The sequence below is a fragment of the Bos taurus genome, chromosome 11 (assembly GCF_002263795.3).
Source record: "Bos taurus isolate L1 Dominette 01449 registration number 42190680 breed Hereford chromosome 11, ARS-UCD2.0, whole genome shotgun sequence".
Taxonomy (NCBI): domain Eukaryota; kingdom Metazoa; phylum Chordata; class Mammalia; order Artiodactyla; family Bovidae; genus Bos; species Bos taurus.
This window is the reverse complement of record NC_037338.1, coordinates 74,816,189-74,837,567: the sequence shown is the minus strand read 5'-3', so window position 1 is coordinate 74,837,567 and position 21,379 is coordinate 74,816,189. Positions and strand designations below refer to the sequence as shown.

At 37.0% G+C, this 21,379-nt stretch overlaps 1 protein-coding gene across 9 annotated transcripts in view; it reads right to left on the bottom strand.

Annotated features, from left to right (window-relative positions):
• The window catches only part of ITSN2 (intersectin 2), a 126,198-nt gene that overhangs the window by 95,363 nt on the left and 9,456 nt on the right, over nucleotides 1-21,379 (bottom strand). For 7 of the 9 annotated variants that reach the window (XM_059891814.1, XM_010810287.4, XM_024999512.2 and 4 more), the window contains exon 2: nucleotides 2,227-2,290. Coding sequence is in view for 5 of the 9 variants with exons in the window: in XM_010810287.4 (XP_010808589.1) it covers nucleotides 2,227-2,257 (31 nt within the window). In the remaining 4 variants the exon portion in view is untranslated. Of the gene's footprint in view, nucleotides 1-1,031; nucleotides 1,047-1,108; nucleotides 1,138-2,226; nucleotides 2,291-21,379 lie in introns of those variants that run through there. The other 2 variants (XM_059891815.1, XM_024999510.2) reach the window with 2 other exon arrangements.

The window sequence follows — 21,379 nt, the reverse complement described above, 5'->3', positions numbered from 1 at the left end:
CAATTTGATGTCTTGTTCCTCTGCCTTTTCTAAAACCAGCTTGAACATCAGGAAGTTCACGGTTCACATATTGCTGAAGCCTGGCTTGGAGAATTTTGAGCATTACTTTACTAGCGTGTGAGATGAGTGCAATTGTGTGGTAGTTTGAGCATTCTTTGGCATTGCCTTTCTTTGGGACTGGAATGAAAACTGACCTTTTCCAGTCCTGTGGCCACTGCTGAGTTTTCCAAATTTGCTTGCATATTGAGTGCAGCACTTTCATAGCATCATCTTTCAGGATTTGGAATAGTTCAACTGGAATTCCATTACTGGGCATCAAAAAAGTTTAACCCAATCTATAACTGAGAATGTATTGAAGGAGAAAACACTGCTCTTGAAGGTTTGTGCTATACATGATGCTTCTTTCAATAAGATTTTAAACCCTGAACTGGACTCAGATATATATAAGATTATCTTCAATCTTCAGTTACTTTATAAAGTAAGTAGGAAGGTACTACAGTCTGCATTAGCTATCACCTCTTCAGAAGTTTAAAAAATTACTATCTTTATTCTTATATACTATTCCTAAATTGGAGATGGAAATGGCAATCCACTCCAATTTTCTTGCCTGGATAATCCCTTGGACAGAGGAGAAAGTCAGGCTACAGTCCATGGGTCACAAAGAGTAGGACATGACTTCAGCAACTGAGCATTCCTAAATTATTTGTCCAACATTTTAGACAATTATTCAAATAATCTCTTTTCATTGCTATTATTGAACATATTGTTTGTTTCCAATATTTTACATATAATGGAATAAGCTACAAAGTGATCTGTAAATGTTCAGAGAATGGAAAAAAACAATGAAGAAAGACCAGGTCTACAATGATTTCTACTATGCTCATTTTATTTATAAGCCTGCTTAACATGTAGGTTGAAGTTTATAACTAAACAATGTATTTACAGCAAATTCCTTAGTATGTGGCATAGAAATTCTCAGATTTGAGTAGAGCACATTATTACCACAATTATTACTCTCATTCTAAACTTACATTTAACACTCATTAAGGAAAAAAAATTCATTTTAAGAAATGGTCCATGGCATCAAATAATCTTTATAATCCCATACCATTTCCAGAGAAGGAGCAATGCTCACATCTGAAAAGGCAAAAAACAAAACAACAAAACCCTTATCTCAAGTCCATCCTTAAATGACAGCATCCTACCACATATTAAAATTTATCTTTACTTTTTATGAAAATAATTCATTTTTCTAAAACTTTTCTAAATGTCACAAGAGCAATCCGGAGTCTTAAGATACACAACATATATTTTCTTTATTAACAATGTACTGATTTGGCCCTATGATTGAAAACACTAAAAAAAAAAAAGGAATTGATCAATTGGTAACATTAACACAATCCTATGTGAAGGCTGTGGAATTATTGGTGGCTTTTCCCTCTTTTTTCCCCTAGTGTTCTTTTCAATTACAGTTTTCAGTTCTAATGTTAAAAGAATTATTGACTGGACTCTTTATTTTCTTATATTTATAATTAGCTAATAAAATCTACCTCATAATTAAGAACTCAGCATCTTTGATTACCTTAGTAATTTAAAAACATAATGCATTTTCTCAATCATAAATGATACACACAGTAAAAAATACCTACTAAAGGTGAGTAATATATATCTGAGAAACAAAACTTGAATCAGAAAAAAAACCTTGAAAACTTTTTATTATTGAAATAACCTAAACATGTCCTCTAAAATGTTTCCTATTAAGAAACTGTGTGTATAGGTATACACATAACCCTTTATAAAAGGGAAAACAAACTAATTTTATGTGTATATTAATAAATGAATCTTTACTGGTTTAATCACTTTACAATCATCTCATGCTATCAAAAACATCTTTAATATTCTCCACTTATGGCACTATGCTTTCTGTCTTCCAGTTTTATGCTTTAAACACAATGGATGTTTAGGTTACTCTTAACTGCTCAAAGGCAAGCACACACTCCAGATGATACTGCAGACCATGCTTATATTGAGCTTTGGGATTTACTGCATAATATTCTAATAGAAGACACACGCAGTGTTTTGATATAAACTATCTAAATTCTTTAAACAAGAATACTTGAAATTTTGCATTTATAAATTTAAGGGAAAATATCTAAATGAATATTTTATAACTTCTACCAAAATCTCATAACCACTTTATCTCACCACAAGCATGAAGCTACTTACCATTCATTGCTGTGGGAAACTGAGCCATCATGGTCCTGAATTTTCCTTGCTAACGCTCAGCCATCTGCAACATGAAAACATGGTGCCATTAATAATACAGCAAGGGCAGATCACAGCTTAGCACACCTGCTAAGCACCAGGAATGCCTGGCCCCTTCAGCTCACACTTCCACCAGAAAACAGTGCAGAGCTTCGGCTGCTGCTGAACAGGCAGAATTTACATCTGGGGAAGAGCAGAAGATTTTGTTGGGTAACGGTGCTGCCTTTAAAATAAAACCATTTAACAGAAAATCAGTCATATTTAATGGTAAATACTGAATAAAGAACCTTTGGCATTAAACCAATTTTGTAGAAACTAATTTGCGAAAGAGGAGGGTTGCTACAACCAGCCAAGAATTTATTCCGGAGAAGTCAACTCTATAAATTAAGTGTACAATAACATGGGAAGTCATAATACTCTTCTCCTTCAAAAAATAAACCCCCCAAAAAACAAAAAAAAAAAACCTCGAGCAAGAAAAATATCCAAAATATATGTAGCATAGCTGTTTAATTCAGCTCTACAGGTTTATAAAAATGGACTAAAAGTAACTATTAAAACATGTATGTTTATTTATACATAACAAATGTACTAAGGAAATATTCTGCACTAGGAAGAGAAGGGAATTTGGAAATTAACAGCTCTGGGTTCAAATCTCAACTTTATTTTTCTAGCTGTGATCACGAGTTATTTAATCTTACAGAGTCTCAGATTTCTCATCTGTAAAAATAATTGGCATGAGTTTTTATTTTTTTAAGTGTTAAACATAACCCAGTACACTGCCTGACACATTGTGGGTGTTTTTAAAATGACTTAAAAATGGTTTCCTGGGTGTCCAGGAAGGAAGAATACAATATAACTTTGAACCCTGAATTCATCATCTTATTACAAATAAATTCAAAATTTGTTCCAGGAAATCTTGAGGGCAGGACCAATTAGGGCGAGTGAAGACCTAGCAAATTCAGTAATGCACTTAATTAAAACCATGGTTTATAACATTGTAGGAAAACACTACTTTATTAAGACTGCTCAGTAACTCATCTATCTAACCAAATCATTCAAATATTAGTATTTTTAGAAGCCTGAGGAAAAATGTTTGCACAAGCCATCTGAATAAAGAAGGCAAAAAGAGGTGTGCATCGTGGTGGAAGGTGTCCCCAGAGGAGCTGGTTGACTAGCTGCCAAGAAGTGTTACAAGGCACCATAGCCCAGTGAATGCATGGTGCTCAAGGGAAAGATGACAGTACCTGTATAACCACAAAGGCAGTCACACTAACAAAACAATGGTATATAAAATCCAGTTTATTAATATGCAATGAGTTTTAGTCTTCTGACTCCTAACTTTTCTGTATGTTGCCACGATATACCATCCTCCCTCTCAGAGTGCACACTCTTTTTCTCTAGATGCTAGTATGCTTCACTGCAATGGAACTTGGAACCTTTAATCTTTTTAGGTAGGAGGAAACTTTACTCATGTACAAGTTGGTTTTCTTCCCTCTTTTCTCAAAGGTAATGTGAACTCTAGGTTTGGAGTTGCTTACCATACAGAAAAAGATTATCTAAACTGTGGTGGGGTGGTCAAGAACTCCTAAAGGAGGTACTGTGTTGAGCTTCACAGGTGAGTAAGAATTAGTTATAGCTGTAAAGTTAAGAATTTTGGACTTGAACCTATGTCTGACAAGTCTTAACAGGTTTTAAGGAGGGATAGAGTCCTATTTCACTTAAGACAGTCAATTGTGAAGAAAAGGCTGCAGCAGGAAGAGAGGGGAAGGGAGGAGCGGGAATAAACCAGAGGACCAACAAAGTGTTTACAATAGATAGAACTTCTATGAGATATGAGACCATGGACTCCCAGAATTATAGTTTGTGACTGGATGAAGCGTGGTGTCAGGAGCTAAATAAAGTCAACACAGAAGGAAGTTTCATAAATCAAGTTTTGACTACAACATCTCCAGATATAGAAATTCTACAAATAAGTAGAACACTTTCACTTCCCCAATTTTAAATTATCACAAGTAATGTTAAACCAAAATAAGCCAAATCTTGCAAAGAAACTATTGATAGATACACAGTAGCTAGGGCCCCTATTTTTATTAAGTCTCTGTGAGAAAATTTTTATATGTGGCAGAAATCCTCCAAAAGCATTACCTACGATGCATTTTATAACTGCATAAAAATGTGTGCATTACCAAAGACAGCTTGAAGGAAAAGCACAGGCTTACAAAAGACAAAGAAGGTATAGGATCCCATAGCCATGAAGCCTTAATCAGTTAGATCTAGGTGTAAAAGTTTATAGATCATCTATCTAGGACATCTGGCAAGTCATCATGTACTCTGAATATAACAGATGCTCAATAATCACAAGTATAATCCTGAAATAAAACCAAAAAGTGAATCAAATAATGTGAAGGGCAAGGAGGGCAGGCAAATCCCCTTAGGGAAGCGAAAGGTACTGGTATTACAGAATATTCTTCACCTGGTACATGGGGGTTAACCACCTGTGCATGCAGGTATCACATTATTATATGTATGTATATAATATCTGATTGACTGTGGTAAAATCTGAATACAGTGGCATCATTTGCTGGAACCAATAAGCTTTTTTTTTTAACTTTATATATGCTATATTCAGGAATTTTAATACAAAATATGTTTGCCCAACTATATATAGATTGTTCAGATGACATCTTTTAAAGTTATATATGTGTGTATATATATTTCAGATTATTTTCTTTTAATAGTTTATTATAAGATATTGAACATATATATACACTAAATCCTTGCTGCTTATCTTTTTTATGTATAGCAGTTTATATCTGTTAATCCCATACTCCTGATTTATCCCTACCTCCTCCCTTTCCACTTTGGTAACTGAAAGTTTGCTTTCTGTGTCTGTGAGTCTATTTGTTTTGTATATAGATTTATTTGTGTTATTTTTTTAGATTCCACATATAAGTGATATCATACAGTGTTTGCCTTTCTCTGCCTGACTGACTTCACTTAGTATAATATTCTCTAGGTCCATCCACAGAATCATTAAGCTTCTAAAGCCTACTATTTCATATTTGTTAGGTTTATACTAATTCTCTCTGACCTGCTGTAGAATAATTACTGCATAATCTATATTTGCAGAGAAATAGTAATTAAAACTTTGAAAAATGCAACAAATACATTTGATTTTTTAAAATCTTGTGTATGCTTTTATTTTTTATTTTTAATTATTTATTTTACAATATTGTATTGGTTTTGCCATACATTGACTTGAATCCGCCATGAGTGTACATGTGTTCCCCACCCTGAACCCCCCCTCCCACCTCCCTCCCCATCCCCTCCCTCTGGGTCATCCCAGTGCACCAGCCCCAAGCACCCTGTATCATGCATCAAACCGGGACTGGTGATTCGTTTCACATATGATATTTTACATATCTCAATGCCATTCTCCCATATCATCCCGACCTCGCCCTCTCCCACAGAGTCCAAAAGACTGTTCAATACATCTGTGTCTCTTTGCTGTCTCGCATACAGGGTTATCGTTACCTTCTTTCTAAATTCCATATACATGCGTTAGTATACTGTATTGGTGCTTTTCTTTCTGGCTTACTTCACTCTGTATAATAGGCTCCAGTTTCATCCACCTCATTAGAACTGATTCAAATGTATTCTTTTTAATGTCTGAGTAATACTCCATTGTGTATATGTACCACAGCTTTCTTATCCATTCATCTGCTGATGGGCATCTAGGTTGCTTCCATGTCCTGGCTATTATAAACAGTGCTGCGATGAACACTAGGGTACACATGACTCTTTCGATTCTGGTTTCCTCAGTGTGTATGCCCAGCAGTGGGATTGCTGGGTCACATGGCAGTTCTATTTCCAGTTTTTTAAGGAATCTCCACACTGTTCTCCATAGTGACTGTACTAGTTTGCATTCCCAACAACAGTGCAAGAGGGTTCCCTTTTCTCCACACCCTCTCCAGCATTTATAAAAAATCAACAGTTTTACTTTTTGTAATCATAATAGTTACCATTTACTAAATGCTTACTACAAATTCAGTATACTTTATTATCTATTTCTCATGCTCAATAGTCATTGAGAATCTAAAATATTTCAGGTTCTGTACAAGGAGCCTCACACATAGGAGTTTCTTTACTAGGTGCCAGCCAGACAAAGCTAGGCACCTTTGATAATACTGGCAAACCTCACAACATCCCTGCAGGACAGATGATACTGTGCCCATTTCACACATGAAGAAATGGGATGATTAAATTACTTGCCAAAATTCAGTTAAGAGATGTAGCCAGTAAGTGATGAAACCTGTTTAGTTCTAAAGTCCATGAACTTTCCATGGACTTCATCTGCCTTTTCCTCTCTTAAATGGGTATAATAATTAATGCTGGGTGGGTCACAGGTTCCTGCAAGTACCAGATCAACTCATTCTTGCTACATTTACAATAAAAGAAAGAAGAAAAACAAGCCAGCCAGAGACGCCTTCTAACACTCAGGCCTACATCAATCACATGCATAAACTAGGGAATGCTTATTATTTCTTCCCTCTTGGTATAACCCTTTGAGAGGAAGAAAGGGTGATCAGCGTCTCCCCAGTTACAGGCCTGATGTCTGCTTCAGGCATGTATGACTGAAGTCAGCATCCAATAAACATCACTCTCTACTCTTCAAAACGGATAACATGTAATGATGGGCAATCTTGGCAGTTTGCATCTATCATATAATTTGAACACTGTGTTAATTATCAATGGTTTCAGAATATTTACGTGCAGATTTTCCTGCTCATAGTAAGTGGAGAACTGGCATTGTTTCCTTTTTAGAAACCAAGAAAATGTGTGGCAGATAACAGACATAATGCAAAAACCACTGCTTCAGTTTAACATAATCCAAACACCATTTGGAGTATGTGGGAAATATATATTCATACTAAAGCAGAGAAAAGCAGAAATACTTGAATAGGAGTAGGCAATCCGTCTTCTTCAAAGGGTCAATAAGATACAGAAGGAAAAAAAATTATAGCCATTATAAGTAAAAAGTAGTTCAATTAAGGTTGGACTTGTTTAAAAGCACAGAATTATAGAAGGAAACAATTACAGTAATTAGTGTAAAACCCTCAATTTGCAAGACGAAAAAACGAGAAGACTTCCATGAGCTCATATAGCTAGTCAGTAGCAAAACTGGTCCCAGACAACACCTTTCTTATGTCCAATGCTTTGTTTTTAAGCATCCCAATTTGCCTGATTCTATCACCTCGGATACTTTCTAGTTCTAAGATTCCCAGGCCTATCCCTGGGAAATTGTGACTTAGTAAGTGGGTCATTACATGAATCAGGGCATGAACCTCCTAAAATGGTCTTCCTGACTTCCACAGAGCTGCTAGTTCCCACCCCACCCCGACAACAACCACTAATGCCCTTCTCCTGCTTAAACTCCCCTACTGATCACAAGTTAAAGTCCAAACTTCATAGAATGAAATACGGCACCCTTCAAAATCCCACCCCAATCTACTTTATCACATTCACCGCTAGACACGTCCCCTAGATTCAGATGTCCTAACTATACCAACCTTTCCTTTATCAGAGGGGCTTTTTTCACTCTCCTATTCCTCTGTTAAAAAGCTGTTCCCCTCTGTCACATTCACCACACTTCTCATTCTTCAACCCCCAACTCGTATGTCACCTCTTCCTTGGAAGATTTCTGTCCTCAGGCAGTCAGTCATCATCTCTTAGGTATGCTCATAACACCTGTTCATCCCACGGTAACTTAATCATACTGTATCCCAATTTCACGTTTGCCTGTTTCACTTGTTATGGACAAAGACCTTTTTTTATTTACCTCTATGCTTACTGCCTAAACCAGATCTCCCAGAGAGAATGCTCAATAACTATATTTGCTAAACAAATAAACTGCGTAAATGAATAAGATGGTTGAGATACGGAAAAAAATAAAAAAGCAAGGGAGGCATGGAGAAGATTAATACTGAATTGAAAACATATACAGAAGAGAAACTGGTAAGAAGGCAAAAAGCGGTTTCAAACTACTTCCCTGAAACCCTACAGGCATCAGAGCTATGGATCTTAGACAAAACTATCCTTTGTAATATGGACCTTCTGTAATTTTTCTTCTGCTTGTATGTACACTTTTAGAGATAAAGGTTTACTTCCCATTGAATTCTAAAGGCTTTTTATTGGAATGAAGAGAAAGCCTTGGGTTTCTCAACTATACTTTGAATCATGTTGATTAGTATCGATTTGACTGAAGGTCTGACATTCAAAAGCAAGATCATCAAGTTCCTGAAGGCATGTCATATAATCTTTCTCCAGTGCCTCCTCCACTTCACGTGCTACATACATAAAAGGGAACTCTCTAAACTTGCTGATTAGTTGGGGAAAATGTTCTTTCCACATCTGATTTGCAAGGAGATCAAGGTCAGTTCCATGCAAGAATGATTAGAGCAAAATACCTACTTCTTTATAGTTCCTGCAGTAAGATGAAATTTACAGGGTATATAAATTCTCCACACCTGTTCCCCATCTATTCACTCATTCTTTCTTTCATCCATATATTTATTCATTCAAATATGAACAATGAACTATAATAAAAGGATATGAAGAATGCTATGAGAATCAAGAAGATAGAACTAACACTACTTGGGAGGTAAATCAAAGTACCGTACATATCACAAAGAAAGCAATTTTTGTATAAGAATTATCTAGGGGACTCCCTGGCAGTCCAGTGGTTAGGATTCCAGGCTTTCACTGCTGAGATCCTCAATTCAATGTAAGATACTGCAAGCTGCACAGTGCAGCCAACACACACACACACACACAGAATTATCTAACATGAGGTCAGTGTTAAAGTAAGTGGGTTTAATGGTGCCCTCATAGTAAAATACATTGTACAGGTCTGTTGCTAGGCACTATTACAAAGAAAGGAGACGTATTTGAATCTAAGAGAAGGACTTGCTAAAGAAGGAAAGAACACAGCCAGTAAAAGAGCAGAGCCTTTCCGACTCAGAGAGTATATATAATTTGAGAGTGATGTGATTTCAAAGAACTCATTCTTGAAACTCAATAGTTTCAAATCATGCACCTTAGAGTTCTAGAAATTTCAAGGAGATACAGCAGAGCTGCTGAAGATACCAATTTTAATGAAAGCAGCTCTGTTTTTTGTGTTTTACATATTGAGGTTTCTCTATATTATCTCATGATTAAAAAAAAGAGTTAAACACATACCGAATTCCATTCCCTTTATTTAGAAACAATTAAAAAGAGGTCAAAGACATGAAGTAACTTGCCAAGATCTCAACTTAAGGAACAAAGTATGTCATGTTATTGATTTTGAACTTCACTACACAAGTCACAGAGAGTCAATATTTAAAACATAGCATATGGGACGTTCCTGGTGGTCCAGGGGTTAAGACTCTGTGATTCCAATGCAAGGGGTACAGGTTTGATACCTGGTCAGGGAACTGAGATCCTGCATGCTGCAGCCTCTCAAACAAACAAAACACAGTATGTATCCAACCTAGAGACCCAGATTTGGTAGTCCTCAGGTATTGGGAAGTTGTTGCCATGTCCATGAAGGACATTATCCAGGGTAAGCATATATAAGAAACAAGAGAAGAACCTGGTCTTTTAAGGGCAGAGAGAAAGAATTCTGACAAATAATACATAAACTGAATTGCATTTGAATATCTTGAGGCAGGGACATTGTCCCTAGTATAGTCCAGATGGTGAAAATCTGAACTTGTGTAGAGGCAGAAGAGACAGGATTTTCTGATCAGCTAATGTGGATGATGAAAGAAAAGCATCACAGATGAGTTTCTACCTTGAGCAACTGCAAAGTGATAATATTAACCAACAGAAGCTCTGAGGAAACAGGGATCTGGATAATAAATTTGTGAGGTAAGCAACAAAATGTTCCATTTTGAGCACATCTAATCTGACACACCTGCAAAGACACTTAGGTGGAACATGTTAGAAACAGTTAAGAATTCTGTTTAAGGCAGAAACCCAGTTTTGGTAGTCATTAAGGCTTGGGAGTAGTTGTCAACATGTCAGTGAATGACATTACCCATAAAAAGTATGTACAGGAAACAGGAGAAGATCAATCAAAACAGAGGCTGAGAAAAAGGAGAGAAATTGGGATACAGAGATAAGAGTTTCAAGAGGATGATGGTCATACTGCCAAATGTCACATAAGTCAAAACTAAGCCATTAGTTTTGGCAATCTCTTGTGAAGACAGTTCCAGGATGGTAAGCTGACTGTTAAAGGCAAGCTGAAGCAATAATCTGGAGGTGAAGTGTAGGTGACTCAACAAGTATGTGTTGTTACAAGAAGGGAGAAAAAGGGTAGGAGGAGAGATAAGCTTTAGGAAAGAATAGAGGTTATAAGTCTTTACTTTTTAGACAGGAGAACAAAACCACTTTAAGAAGAAGGAGAGATTTAATTTTGAAAAGGGAAAAGGAAAGGAGGTTACCTAACAAGTCTGGGTCCAGAGAAAGTGGAAGTTGACAGCTCTAGAGTACAAAGTTAGAATCTGGGACAGAATAAAAAACAGGAAAAGCGGTAAGGATGAATGTACCTAAGTTGGAAGCAGAGGAAAAAAGAAGTTGAGAAAAGGAGAAAGTACAGCTTTTCTTTGTAACTTTTTATCTTTCCTTCAGGCCTAGACAATAATAGTCCAAAGAGTCAGACTGAAAACAGTCTCTTATATCCCAGGCCCCCCAGGAGCCCAAACACAAATTTCTCTCCTCTACAGCCCAAAAGAAGAGAGGGTCACATGCAAATCAGTTCCCAAGAATCAACCAGGCACATGCATTTCAGATTGTGTTTAAATTAGTTTATGCCTTATACATAAAAATATGTGTCAAATGAATGAATATGGGGAAAAAATTTTCTGGGCAGAGGTAACAGTACATGCAAAAACAGAGAGAAGAGCGTGGTCTGGGAAAATAAGCAGCAGCTTATTCACATGATATACTGAAGAGCTAAGAGCAATGCAAGGAACTGTAACAAGAGCTGTAATAGTACTGCACCAATTCTTAGCTAATATGAACTACAAAACTGATCCCTGAAAGCACAGTCTTAATAATACCTAGCTAATACAAGTGTAAATCGGCACCCTCTTTCTGGAAAGGAATTTGGAAATGCATTTATATCCTGCCTTATCACAAAAGCCCCCACAAAAATACAAAACACATTTAAGTAAAAAATAGATTACTAGGGACTTCCCTAGCAATCTAGTGGTTAAGACTTTGCCTTCCAATGCAGGGGGTGTGGGTCTGATACCTGGCTGGGGAGCTAAGATCCCACATGCACTGTGGCCAAAAAACAAAACATCAAACAGAAATTATACTGTAACAAATTCAATAAAGACTTTAAAAAATTAATTTTAAAAAATCAACTACTAAATGAAGGCATACAGAAAATAAGTGAGCACAGTACTTCAAACTTCTGTATATGTTTGACATTTTTCACAATAAAAGTGGAAAAAGAAAACTAGCTTTTGACTTTCGAGCATCTGACTTGACCACTGGCTCTCCTCATTCACTGTTGTCCCCTACAATCACCAGAGTAATTCCTTGACTGCTCAGTATCTACTCTCCAGCATTATTCCCATAAGAATTCCTGGTGATGTCAATGTTCTCACAGATCATCCTGCCCACAGACTGGCTTCTAAGTAAGTCTTTGACGTGCTGGCATGCTGCAGCCATGGGGTAGCAAATAGTTGGACACGACTTAGAGACTGAACATAGCAACTGAACAACAAGAAGTCTTTGACCTCTTGTGTTCCAAAAATTTTATCCTCCATCTAAGGCAGCAACTTCCATGTCACACCCCAGGCCTTGTTATTACCAGTAAATGCCCTCTTCTGTAATCCATTTCAAGTCTCCCATGCCCCTTACACCAGCACCATCTCAAAAGCTGAATCTCTCCAGTTGCCTAACGCCAACAATTCTTTGACCCTACTTGGACCTACAAACTATTGATCTTCTCACCTTTTAACTGTCCCTCAATGTTCCTTATATCCTTACACCCTTCCTCATGTCCTAATATCCCTCCTTGCCCAAATTAAATATCACAGCTCACCATTATAAGCAGTTTGCTGTAAACATCCTCAGCTTCCCTCTCCCCCTACATACTACACATCTGGCAAAATACCAGTCTTTTGTAAATCCAACTCTCTAGTTATTACATGACTATATAAATGCTGCCTGGTCTCACTTTAAATTCCTGACCACTAACTCCAGTGTACCCCACGTCCTGCCTGACAAGTCCACATTTCCCTAGTTCATCTGCTCCCCTACTCTCTTAGAAGACTACTTCACACTCTGCCCTTTCAGTCTCCCAGACTTACATGTTACAAACACTTTTTATCCAATTTGTTGTTATACCAACTTTGTTCTTTTTATCAATCTTTTCCTTTATGACCACTGAGTATGCTCTCATGCTAAGAAAGGTCTGTCTCATATGAGAAACTGCCCAAATTTTCTTCTAGTACATGTACATTTAAAAATTTTTATATATTTGATTTATTCAGAATTTTTTATTTTGGAATGGAATGACAGATATAAGTCTAAATTATTTTCTCCACTTTTCCACCACTAATGATGTCTACCACTTCTTCTGAGACCATTTATGAAATAATTTAGCTTTTACTAATTAGTGTAAAATGCATCTCTCCTCTTATACACTAAGTTTACTCATAGCCTGTGTTTATTTCTGTTCAGTGGGTCTTCCTGTGTACTCCTATCTTAGGGTTCTAACTACCATAGTGTTAGAATATGCAAATCCCTCTCTACTCACTGTCCTATTTTTTCATAATTTTTGAGACTGTTCTCAGATGTGTATTTTTTGCATCCTTCAGTAGAGTCCTACTCTTGTCTCATTTACTTCTAGGTACTTAATGGTTACAGTAAACGTGATATACTAACATATATTTTTGGTATACAAGAAACATATTCATTTTGGCAAATTACGTTGCAATGTACACATCTGGTTCACTTGCCTACTTGGTCCATGGTTGTCTGTCTTGTGACAAAAACACCAAATCCCAACAGAGGGACATTATAATATACCTAACCAGTACCCTTCAAGACAGAGTCATCAGAAACAAGTAAAGTTTGAGTAACCGTCACAACTAAGAGTAACAACAATCAAGAGGAGCCTAGGGAGCCATGACAATTAAATGTACTATAGTATGGGATCCTGGTACAGAAAAAGGTCATCAGGTAAAAACTAAGGGAAAGTAAGTAAAGCATGGACATTAGTTAATAATAATGTGCCAACACTGGTTAATTAATTACAATAAGTGTACTGTATTAACATGTTGTTAATAATAGGTAGAAGGGTGTATGGGAAACTCTGTACTATCTGCTCAATTTTCCTATTAATTTTAAATTATCCGAAAAAAAAATGCATCAATTTTTTAAAGAAGGCAAATATCACAGAAGTAGAAGGTTTAAGGTAAAGTTTGTACCTTTAAATTTGACAACATTCATCCAAAACAAAATGCCCACCTGGCCCATTTGTAAGAATTTATCTTAAGAAAATAATCCAAAGGAGGAAAATAGAATGCAAAGATATGTATCACAGAGTCATCAACAGCAGAAAAAATACAAATAAGGTAATTTATCTAACGAAGAAAGGAACAAGAAAATAAGGTTATATTCACTTAGAATAAAATGCATCTATTCACAAATGATAATTTCAAGGTTATAGTAGATAGTCAATGTTTATGATACAATGGAAATTTTTTTAAAATATAAAATTCTGGAATAGGATGCAAATATTCAAAATTGCGAATTTATGTATATAAACAGAAGTTCAAACTCCAACACTCACTTGTTTTTCTTGGAGGTTGGTGGATGGGGCTGAAAATTCCAATCCTCTAGTTCTCTAAGTCTTTCTGGTTATCTAGCCTTACGCTGTGGAGAAGGCAATGGCACCCCACTCCAGTACTCTTGCCTGGAAAATCCCATGGATGCAGGAGCCTAGTAGGCTGCAGTCCATGGGCTCACTAAGAGTAGGACACGACTGAGAGACTTCACTTTCACTTTTCACTTTCATGCACTGGAGAAGGAAATGGCAACCCACTCCAGTGTTCTTGCCTGGAGAATCCCAGGGACGGGGGAGCCTGGTGGGCTGCCGTCTATGGGGTCGCACAGAGTCGGACATGACCGAAACGACTTAGCAGCAGCAGCAGCCTTACACTGAGGCTATCCAGAGGTGCCACTCTTAAGTCACCTCATTAACATAAGCTCAGGTATGATGGAAAGCAACTTTCCTATCACTCAGGGAATTTCAAAGGTTTTAGGAGCTCTGTGCCAGGAACCAGGGACACAGACCAAATATACTTGTATTATACTATAACCATACTTTAACCCTATAGCCAATATCATCCAGAACCTCACCTTGTCAATTTCTCTTTTTCTTTTCCCCCTGACAATTTCTTAGTCTATTATAAACAATATTAAGTAACAAGTCTGTTTTATCAAAAACATTTAACCGAAATTGCCAGTCTCATATCTCAAATCCAACCATGCTGCACATGATGGTAAAACAGCTACAGAGAAGAAGTATACTCCTCCAGCCACACTGTCCTGCAGAGGCCTTGAGAACCCAATATCCAAGCTGATGCCACAACACCCGAGCAAGGCCTGCATGGGAAGAGCTTTCACCAGCTACTGGTACTTTCCAATCTCAATCAAAACACAAACAGAACAAGAGAGTAAAGGAAAAAGAAATTAGAAGTCAATGGGTAGAAAAGCATTCATTTTCTTATTCTATCAAACCATTTTTTAAAAATACCAATTCAAGTAAAGCATGCAATCAGGGCAGCAAAAATAACACCTTGAATAAAGAGCAATCCAATCATACAAGAAAGTAAATATAAAATAATAGATAAATATTACTTTAATAATAAAATAGAAAATAGTAATAATAAATATGCAGTGAGGACTTTCAAGGCAAACTCAAAGTACTGACAGGGACAAAAAATTATCAGGAAAGAATAAAAGAGAGCTATTCTAACATGGAATGAGTCACCCTTTTAAAAGATGTGTATCCAGAAAATATCTATCACTGAGAAGCAACACATAACCAAAGCAAGATCTCACTTCCCCCAAATATCCCAAATCTCAAATTTACAAATTCTCTTCATCCATCTGAATTCTTTAATTTTGAGGGCCATGGACTTCTTTTTTAAAAAAGAAATTTGGCAAACCCAGTTTCTCTCTCTGGAAAAAACACAAATGCACAAAATGTGGTGAACAATTTCAAAGCTTTCAGACTTTCAAAGCCAATTTGGGGAGTGCATGTACTCCATAGTTAAAACCCTTAATTATAACATACATTAATTTCCACTTTAAAAATGTATTAGAGTGGAATACTAGAGTGGGAAAGAAACCTTCCAATTATGTAAGCCATTCATTCTCAAACTATTCTAACTATTGCCTACCTATGTGGAACAGGAAAGAGATTCAACCTACCTATGTGCTCCTATTTTTCAGTAGAAAAATAACTCTATGATGAAGTTATAGCAATGAAATAGTTATACAAATGGTCAACAAAATTAAAACAACATAATTCTGTGACTGCAATCAATTCAAGAATAGCAGAAATGGAACCAAGTCAAACTCAAGACAACCCAATGATACACTGAAACAGCATCCACTGTTGTGGGAGTGCATAGTAGGAATTTTTCAATTCAACCTGATGCTGCCAAAGTTTTGTAGAGTTAACAGATTTCTTAGAAAAAAACTGAATTAGGACACTCAGTAAGCTCTAGAAATTGGTTAGTTTTAATACATAAATACTAAATTTCAGTAATCCTTAATAACTCAGATTTTAAGTAGCCCACAGAATTGAGGAAATTATTTGCATTTTAGTTCCATTCATTAGAAAAAGGTTTCTGACCTATGTCTTGAAAGACACTGGGAAGCAGGAACAGAATCCAATAGTTTTCAACCACTGTGACTGTGCTTACCAATAGTATAAAATCTATTTTATACTATTAGCGAGTTGTTTACTCGCTAAGTTGTTTCAGACTCTTTTGTGACCCATGGACTATATAGCCCATCAGGCTCCACTGCCCATGGAATTTCCCAAGCAAGAAATACAGGAGTGAGTTGTCATTTCCTTCTCCAGGGGATCTGATCTCCTACTAAACTGGATCCCTCATACCTTGCTGGTGAGAAAGTAAAACTATTTAGCTGCTTTGGAAAACAATTTGGCAGTTCCTCAAAATGTTAAGCACAGGTTACCATAAAACCCAGCAATTCCACCTTCAGATATGAACCCAAGAGAAATGAAAATATAAACCTATGTCCATATAAAAACTTGTATACAAATGCTCACAACAGTACTGTTCATAATAGCTCAAAAGTGGAAACCTAAATGACCATCAACTGATGAATGGATAAACAAAATGTGGTATACCCATACAATGGAATATTTGACCATAAAAAGAAATGAATTACTGACACATGGTACAATATGGATGCACTTTAAAAACAAACATTACAGTAAGTAAAAGAAGTCAGTAACAAAAGACCATGTATTCTATGTCTCATTTATATGAAATGTCCAGAAGAGGCAAATTCACAGAGGCAAATTCATGGGTTAGTGGTTACCTGATGCTGGGAGGGATTGGGGGCAGGAGGAGAAGGGGAGGACAGAGGATGAGATGGCTGGATGGCATCACCGACTCGATGCACATGCGTCTGAGTGAACTCCAGGAGTTGGTGATGAACAGGGAGGCCTGGTGTGCTGCGATTCATGGGGTCGCAAAGAGTCGGACACGACTGAGCGAATTAACTGAACTGAACTGAGAGCTGGGAAACGGAGAAGGCAATGGCACCCCACTCCAGTACTCTTGCCTGGAAAATCCCATGGACGGAGGAGCCTGGTAGGCTGCAGTCCATGGGGTCGCTAAGAGTTGGACACAACTGAGCGACTTCACTTTCACTTTTCACTTTCCTGCATCGGAGAAGAAAATGGCACCCATTCCAGTGTTCTTGCCTGGAGAATCCCAGGGACGGGGGAGCCTGGTGGGTTGCCGTCTATGGGATCGCACAGAGTCGGACACGACTGAAGCGACTTAGCAGCAGCAGCAGCAGAGCTGGGAAATGGAGAGAGGATGCTAATGGGCATAGGGGGTTCTTTGGGACAAATAAAGTAACCTAAAATTAGTGATGATGCTTGTGCAATTCTGTGATTGTAATAAAAATAACAGAATTGTAAACTTTGAAAGGGTGAATTTTATAGTATATGAATTATATCTTGATAAAACTGATATTTTCAAAAAGTATTTAATTTTCTCCACATGGCATATAAGATATTTTAGGGTTTATCCTCTGCCTACATTTCCAGTGTTAGAATACCTTCCCCCTCCACCTCTATGCCATCTTATTCTTATTACCCCCCTCTCTGAATCTGACACTTCTCAGTGATACTTCCACTTAAAAACCTTCTTTTGCCACATCCTCATTTTATTTTGTATATATCTCCAATAAACTACATACCACCAAATACTGTAACCTTTATTTTCATGCCTGCCCATCTCTATCAGACTGGGAGTTCCTGTGAATGTCTCATCTTCATATACCTAGTGCTCAGCCATAGGGTGGGTACTAAAATATCCTTTAATACAAAAGCTTTGACACTGAGAGATTAGCATCCTTTCAACTGCACTGAGGACAAGCAAGCTGACAATCTGGAAGTTGAACTTTGAAAGCAGATTAACCAATTCGAGTTCTAATCCCAGTGTAGTTACTTTTAGTTTAGGAGACTTGCACATGACATAGCTTCAGTTTTCTAACTTATAAATGTGATTGATGGCACCTAAATGCCAGGCTCTTTTAAGGCTCAGGTATCATGTCTGTAAAACAGCTGGCACACTGATGGTGCTCATAAATGATGGCTGTTACTACTATTACTTCATCTTCATTTTCAACTATTAAGAATTGGCTTAATTTCACTGAATTGGTATGACAACTGCAGTTGTACCAATTACTAATAAAAAGGAGATGTTTTTCTTACAAATATTGATTACATTTGAGTAAAAGGTGATTATTATTTCTACTAAGAGGTTTAGGGCCCCAAATACACAAAGCATGTTGAGACTCAAAAGCTTCAAAAAGAGAACTGCTCTACACAAATTTAGTTCTCAGTTCTAGTTCTGCAACTTAACATCTTCAGTTTAAGGTGTCTGAATATAAGCTGTGAACTTGGACTTCTATAAATGTTAAGTTTAGTCCACAAAGAATCGACCAATAGGGCAAAAAAAGAACAGAAATGGTAAACTAATAACTGAAGTAGCTAGTGCTCCGATAATGAAGATCTAAATTAGACCAATTTTAGAAGAATTAGTCAACAAGTCTGAACAAGACAATTCACCCACATGAAAGGGGAAAAAATACCTAAGAATAGCTTGTGACTCAGCCTGCACTGCTGTAAGGGGTGGGCTGGTGGGAGCTGGCTAGTTGGTCTATCCTCTTCCGTCTCATATTAGGACTAAATATTAAAGCAAAACTATTTCCTTGACTTGATTAAGAAGTATAGAAGGAGAGGACTTTCCTGGTGGTCCAATGGTTGAAGATCTACCTTCCAGGGCAGGGGACATGAGTTCGATCCCTGGTCGGGGAGGCAAGACCCCACATTCTATGGGGCAACCAAGCCTGTGGGCCACAGCTAAGACCCCACACGGTCAAAAAAATAAGTAAATATTCTAAAAAATAGTATAGAGGGAAAAAATTCAGGTAGATGCTTTACCTTCAAGTAAAATATCACCTCCCTAAAACAAAGATAACTAAGTCCTGAAGCTATTATATATGCAAAAGAAATAGTAAAGATTCGTCCATACAAATATTTTTAGACTTCTGCTGAATACAAAATTAAAAGATATACAATTGGAGAAAAAGCAAAACAAATATGATAGTTATCATGTTTAATGTACATAGAACTACTTAGATAATGAAAACACTAAGACTTTAAATAGACAATTTCCAAAGAGGAAATAAAACTGGCTAATAGATGTTAACATTACTAATCAATCGAGAAAATGCAAATTTTTATTTTGTTTCTCCTTACAGACTTACTTTAAAAAAAAAAAAAAAAACCAGACCCTAGGGCTAGCAGTATTCAGGGCTAGCAAAGGTGAGAAGAGAGGAGGGTTACAGACATACTCATGGGGGTACAAACCATCAGAGCTCTTCAGAAGGTAGTGTGAAAATATACAGCAAGAATCCTAATAAAATTCTTATCCTGTAAGTCAATGATTTCATTTCTGGAAATCTGTCACAAGGAAACAATAATAAATGTGGGAAGTGCTTTACTTACAGTGACATTTACTGCAGCTATTATTAGTTACTAGAGAAAAATTGGAAACGATATGAGTATCCAATAAGGGGAGAACACACTGAGCCAAGTATTATGCTGCCACTTCAGTCAAATTCATAGTGATATGTGAATTATATATCTAGATAGATCTGATCTAGATATATATAGATCGATCAATCTAGATATATATAGATAGACATCTATCTAGATATATATAGGTAGATAGATTGATCTATCTAAATATACAGATATATCTATATCTAGATAGATACCTCAATAACTTTTTAAAAAAAATTTCAGGAAGATTATGTAATAATCTGGAAACTGTTTATGCTTTTATAATTTATCAGTTCAGTCTCTTAGTCACGTCTGACTCTTTGCAACCCCACAGACTGCAGCACGCCAGGCTTCCCTGTGTATCACCAACTCCCAGAGCTTGCTTAAACTCATGTTCATTGAGTCAGTGATGCCATTCAACCATCTCATCCACTGTCATCCCCTTCTCCTCCTGCCTTCAATCTTTCCCAGCATCAGGGTCTTTTCCAATGAGCCAGTTCTTTGCATGAGGCGGCCAAAGTACTGGAGTTTCAGCTTCAGAATCAGTCCTTCCAATGAATATTCAGGACTGATTTCCTTTAGGATGGACTGGCTGGATCTCCTTGCAGTCCAAGGGACTCTCCAGAGTCTTCTCCAACACCACAGTTCAAAAGCATCAATTCTTCGGTGCTCAGCTTTCTTTATAGTCCAACTGTCACATCCATACATGACTACTGGAAAAACCATAGCCTTGACTAGACAAACCTTTGTTGGCAATGTCTCTGCTTTTTAATATGCTGTCTGTGTTTGTTATAGCTTTTCTTCCAAGGAGCAAGTGTCTTTTAATTTCATGGCTGCAGTCACCATCTGCAGTGATTTAGGAGACCAAGAAAAAAAAGTCTCTCACTTTTTCCACTGTTTCCCCATCTATTTGCTATGAAGTGATGGGACTGGATGCCATGATCTTCTTTTTTGAATGCTGAGTTTTAAGCCAGTTTTTTCACTCTCCTCTTTCACTTTCATCAAGAGGCTCTTCAGTTCCTCTTCACTTTGTGCCATAAGGGTGGTGTCATCTGTATATGTGAGGTTATTGATATTTCTCCCAGCAATTTTGATTCCAGTTTGTACTACATCCAGCACAGTATGTCACATGATGTACTCTGCATATAAAATTTGCCAACATCCACTGGAATTTATAATTTATAACATACTATAAATGTGTATTTATCATTATTAAAAAGAACAGCTAACAATCACTGAATACTTACCAAACACCAAGCCTGACACTCAGGTCTATACTTGCCACTGTTATTGAAACATCATTGATACCATCATCACCATGTATCTGAGATGGGCCTAGAAGTCTGAGGCCCAGGGCCACTCACCCATTGTGAGGCTAGGCCAAGATAAAAGTCATATTTTAAAGGAGGTCTCAGTGTAAACATTTTCATAGGCCCCTTGAGAATGTTAAAAAAAATTTTGAAGTTGAATTTTAATTATTTCAGAAAAGAAAGGTACAGTAACCTGACCTACCTCCTCTCTCCAAGCACAGGCCAGAGGAGCACCCCTCGATGACCTAACCAAAGGACAGGCCTGATTATTACTGTTAGATTTATTGAAAAGTCATTATGAGATGGTCACACTGAACACATATTATTTCTTCATCCTCACAAAAACTCTAGGGATAAATATTTTATGAAACTGCCACTTTTTAAAGAAAAGACAACT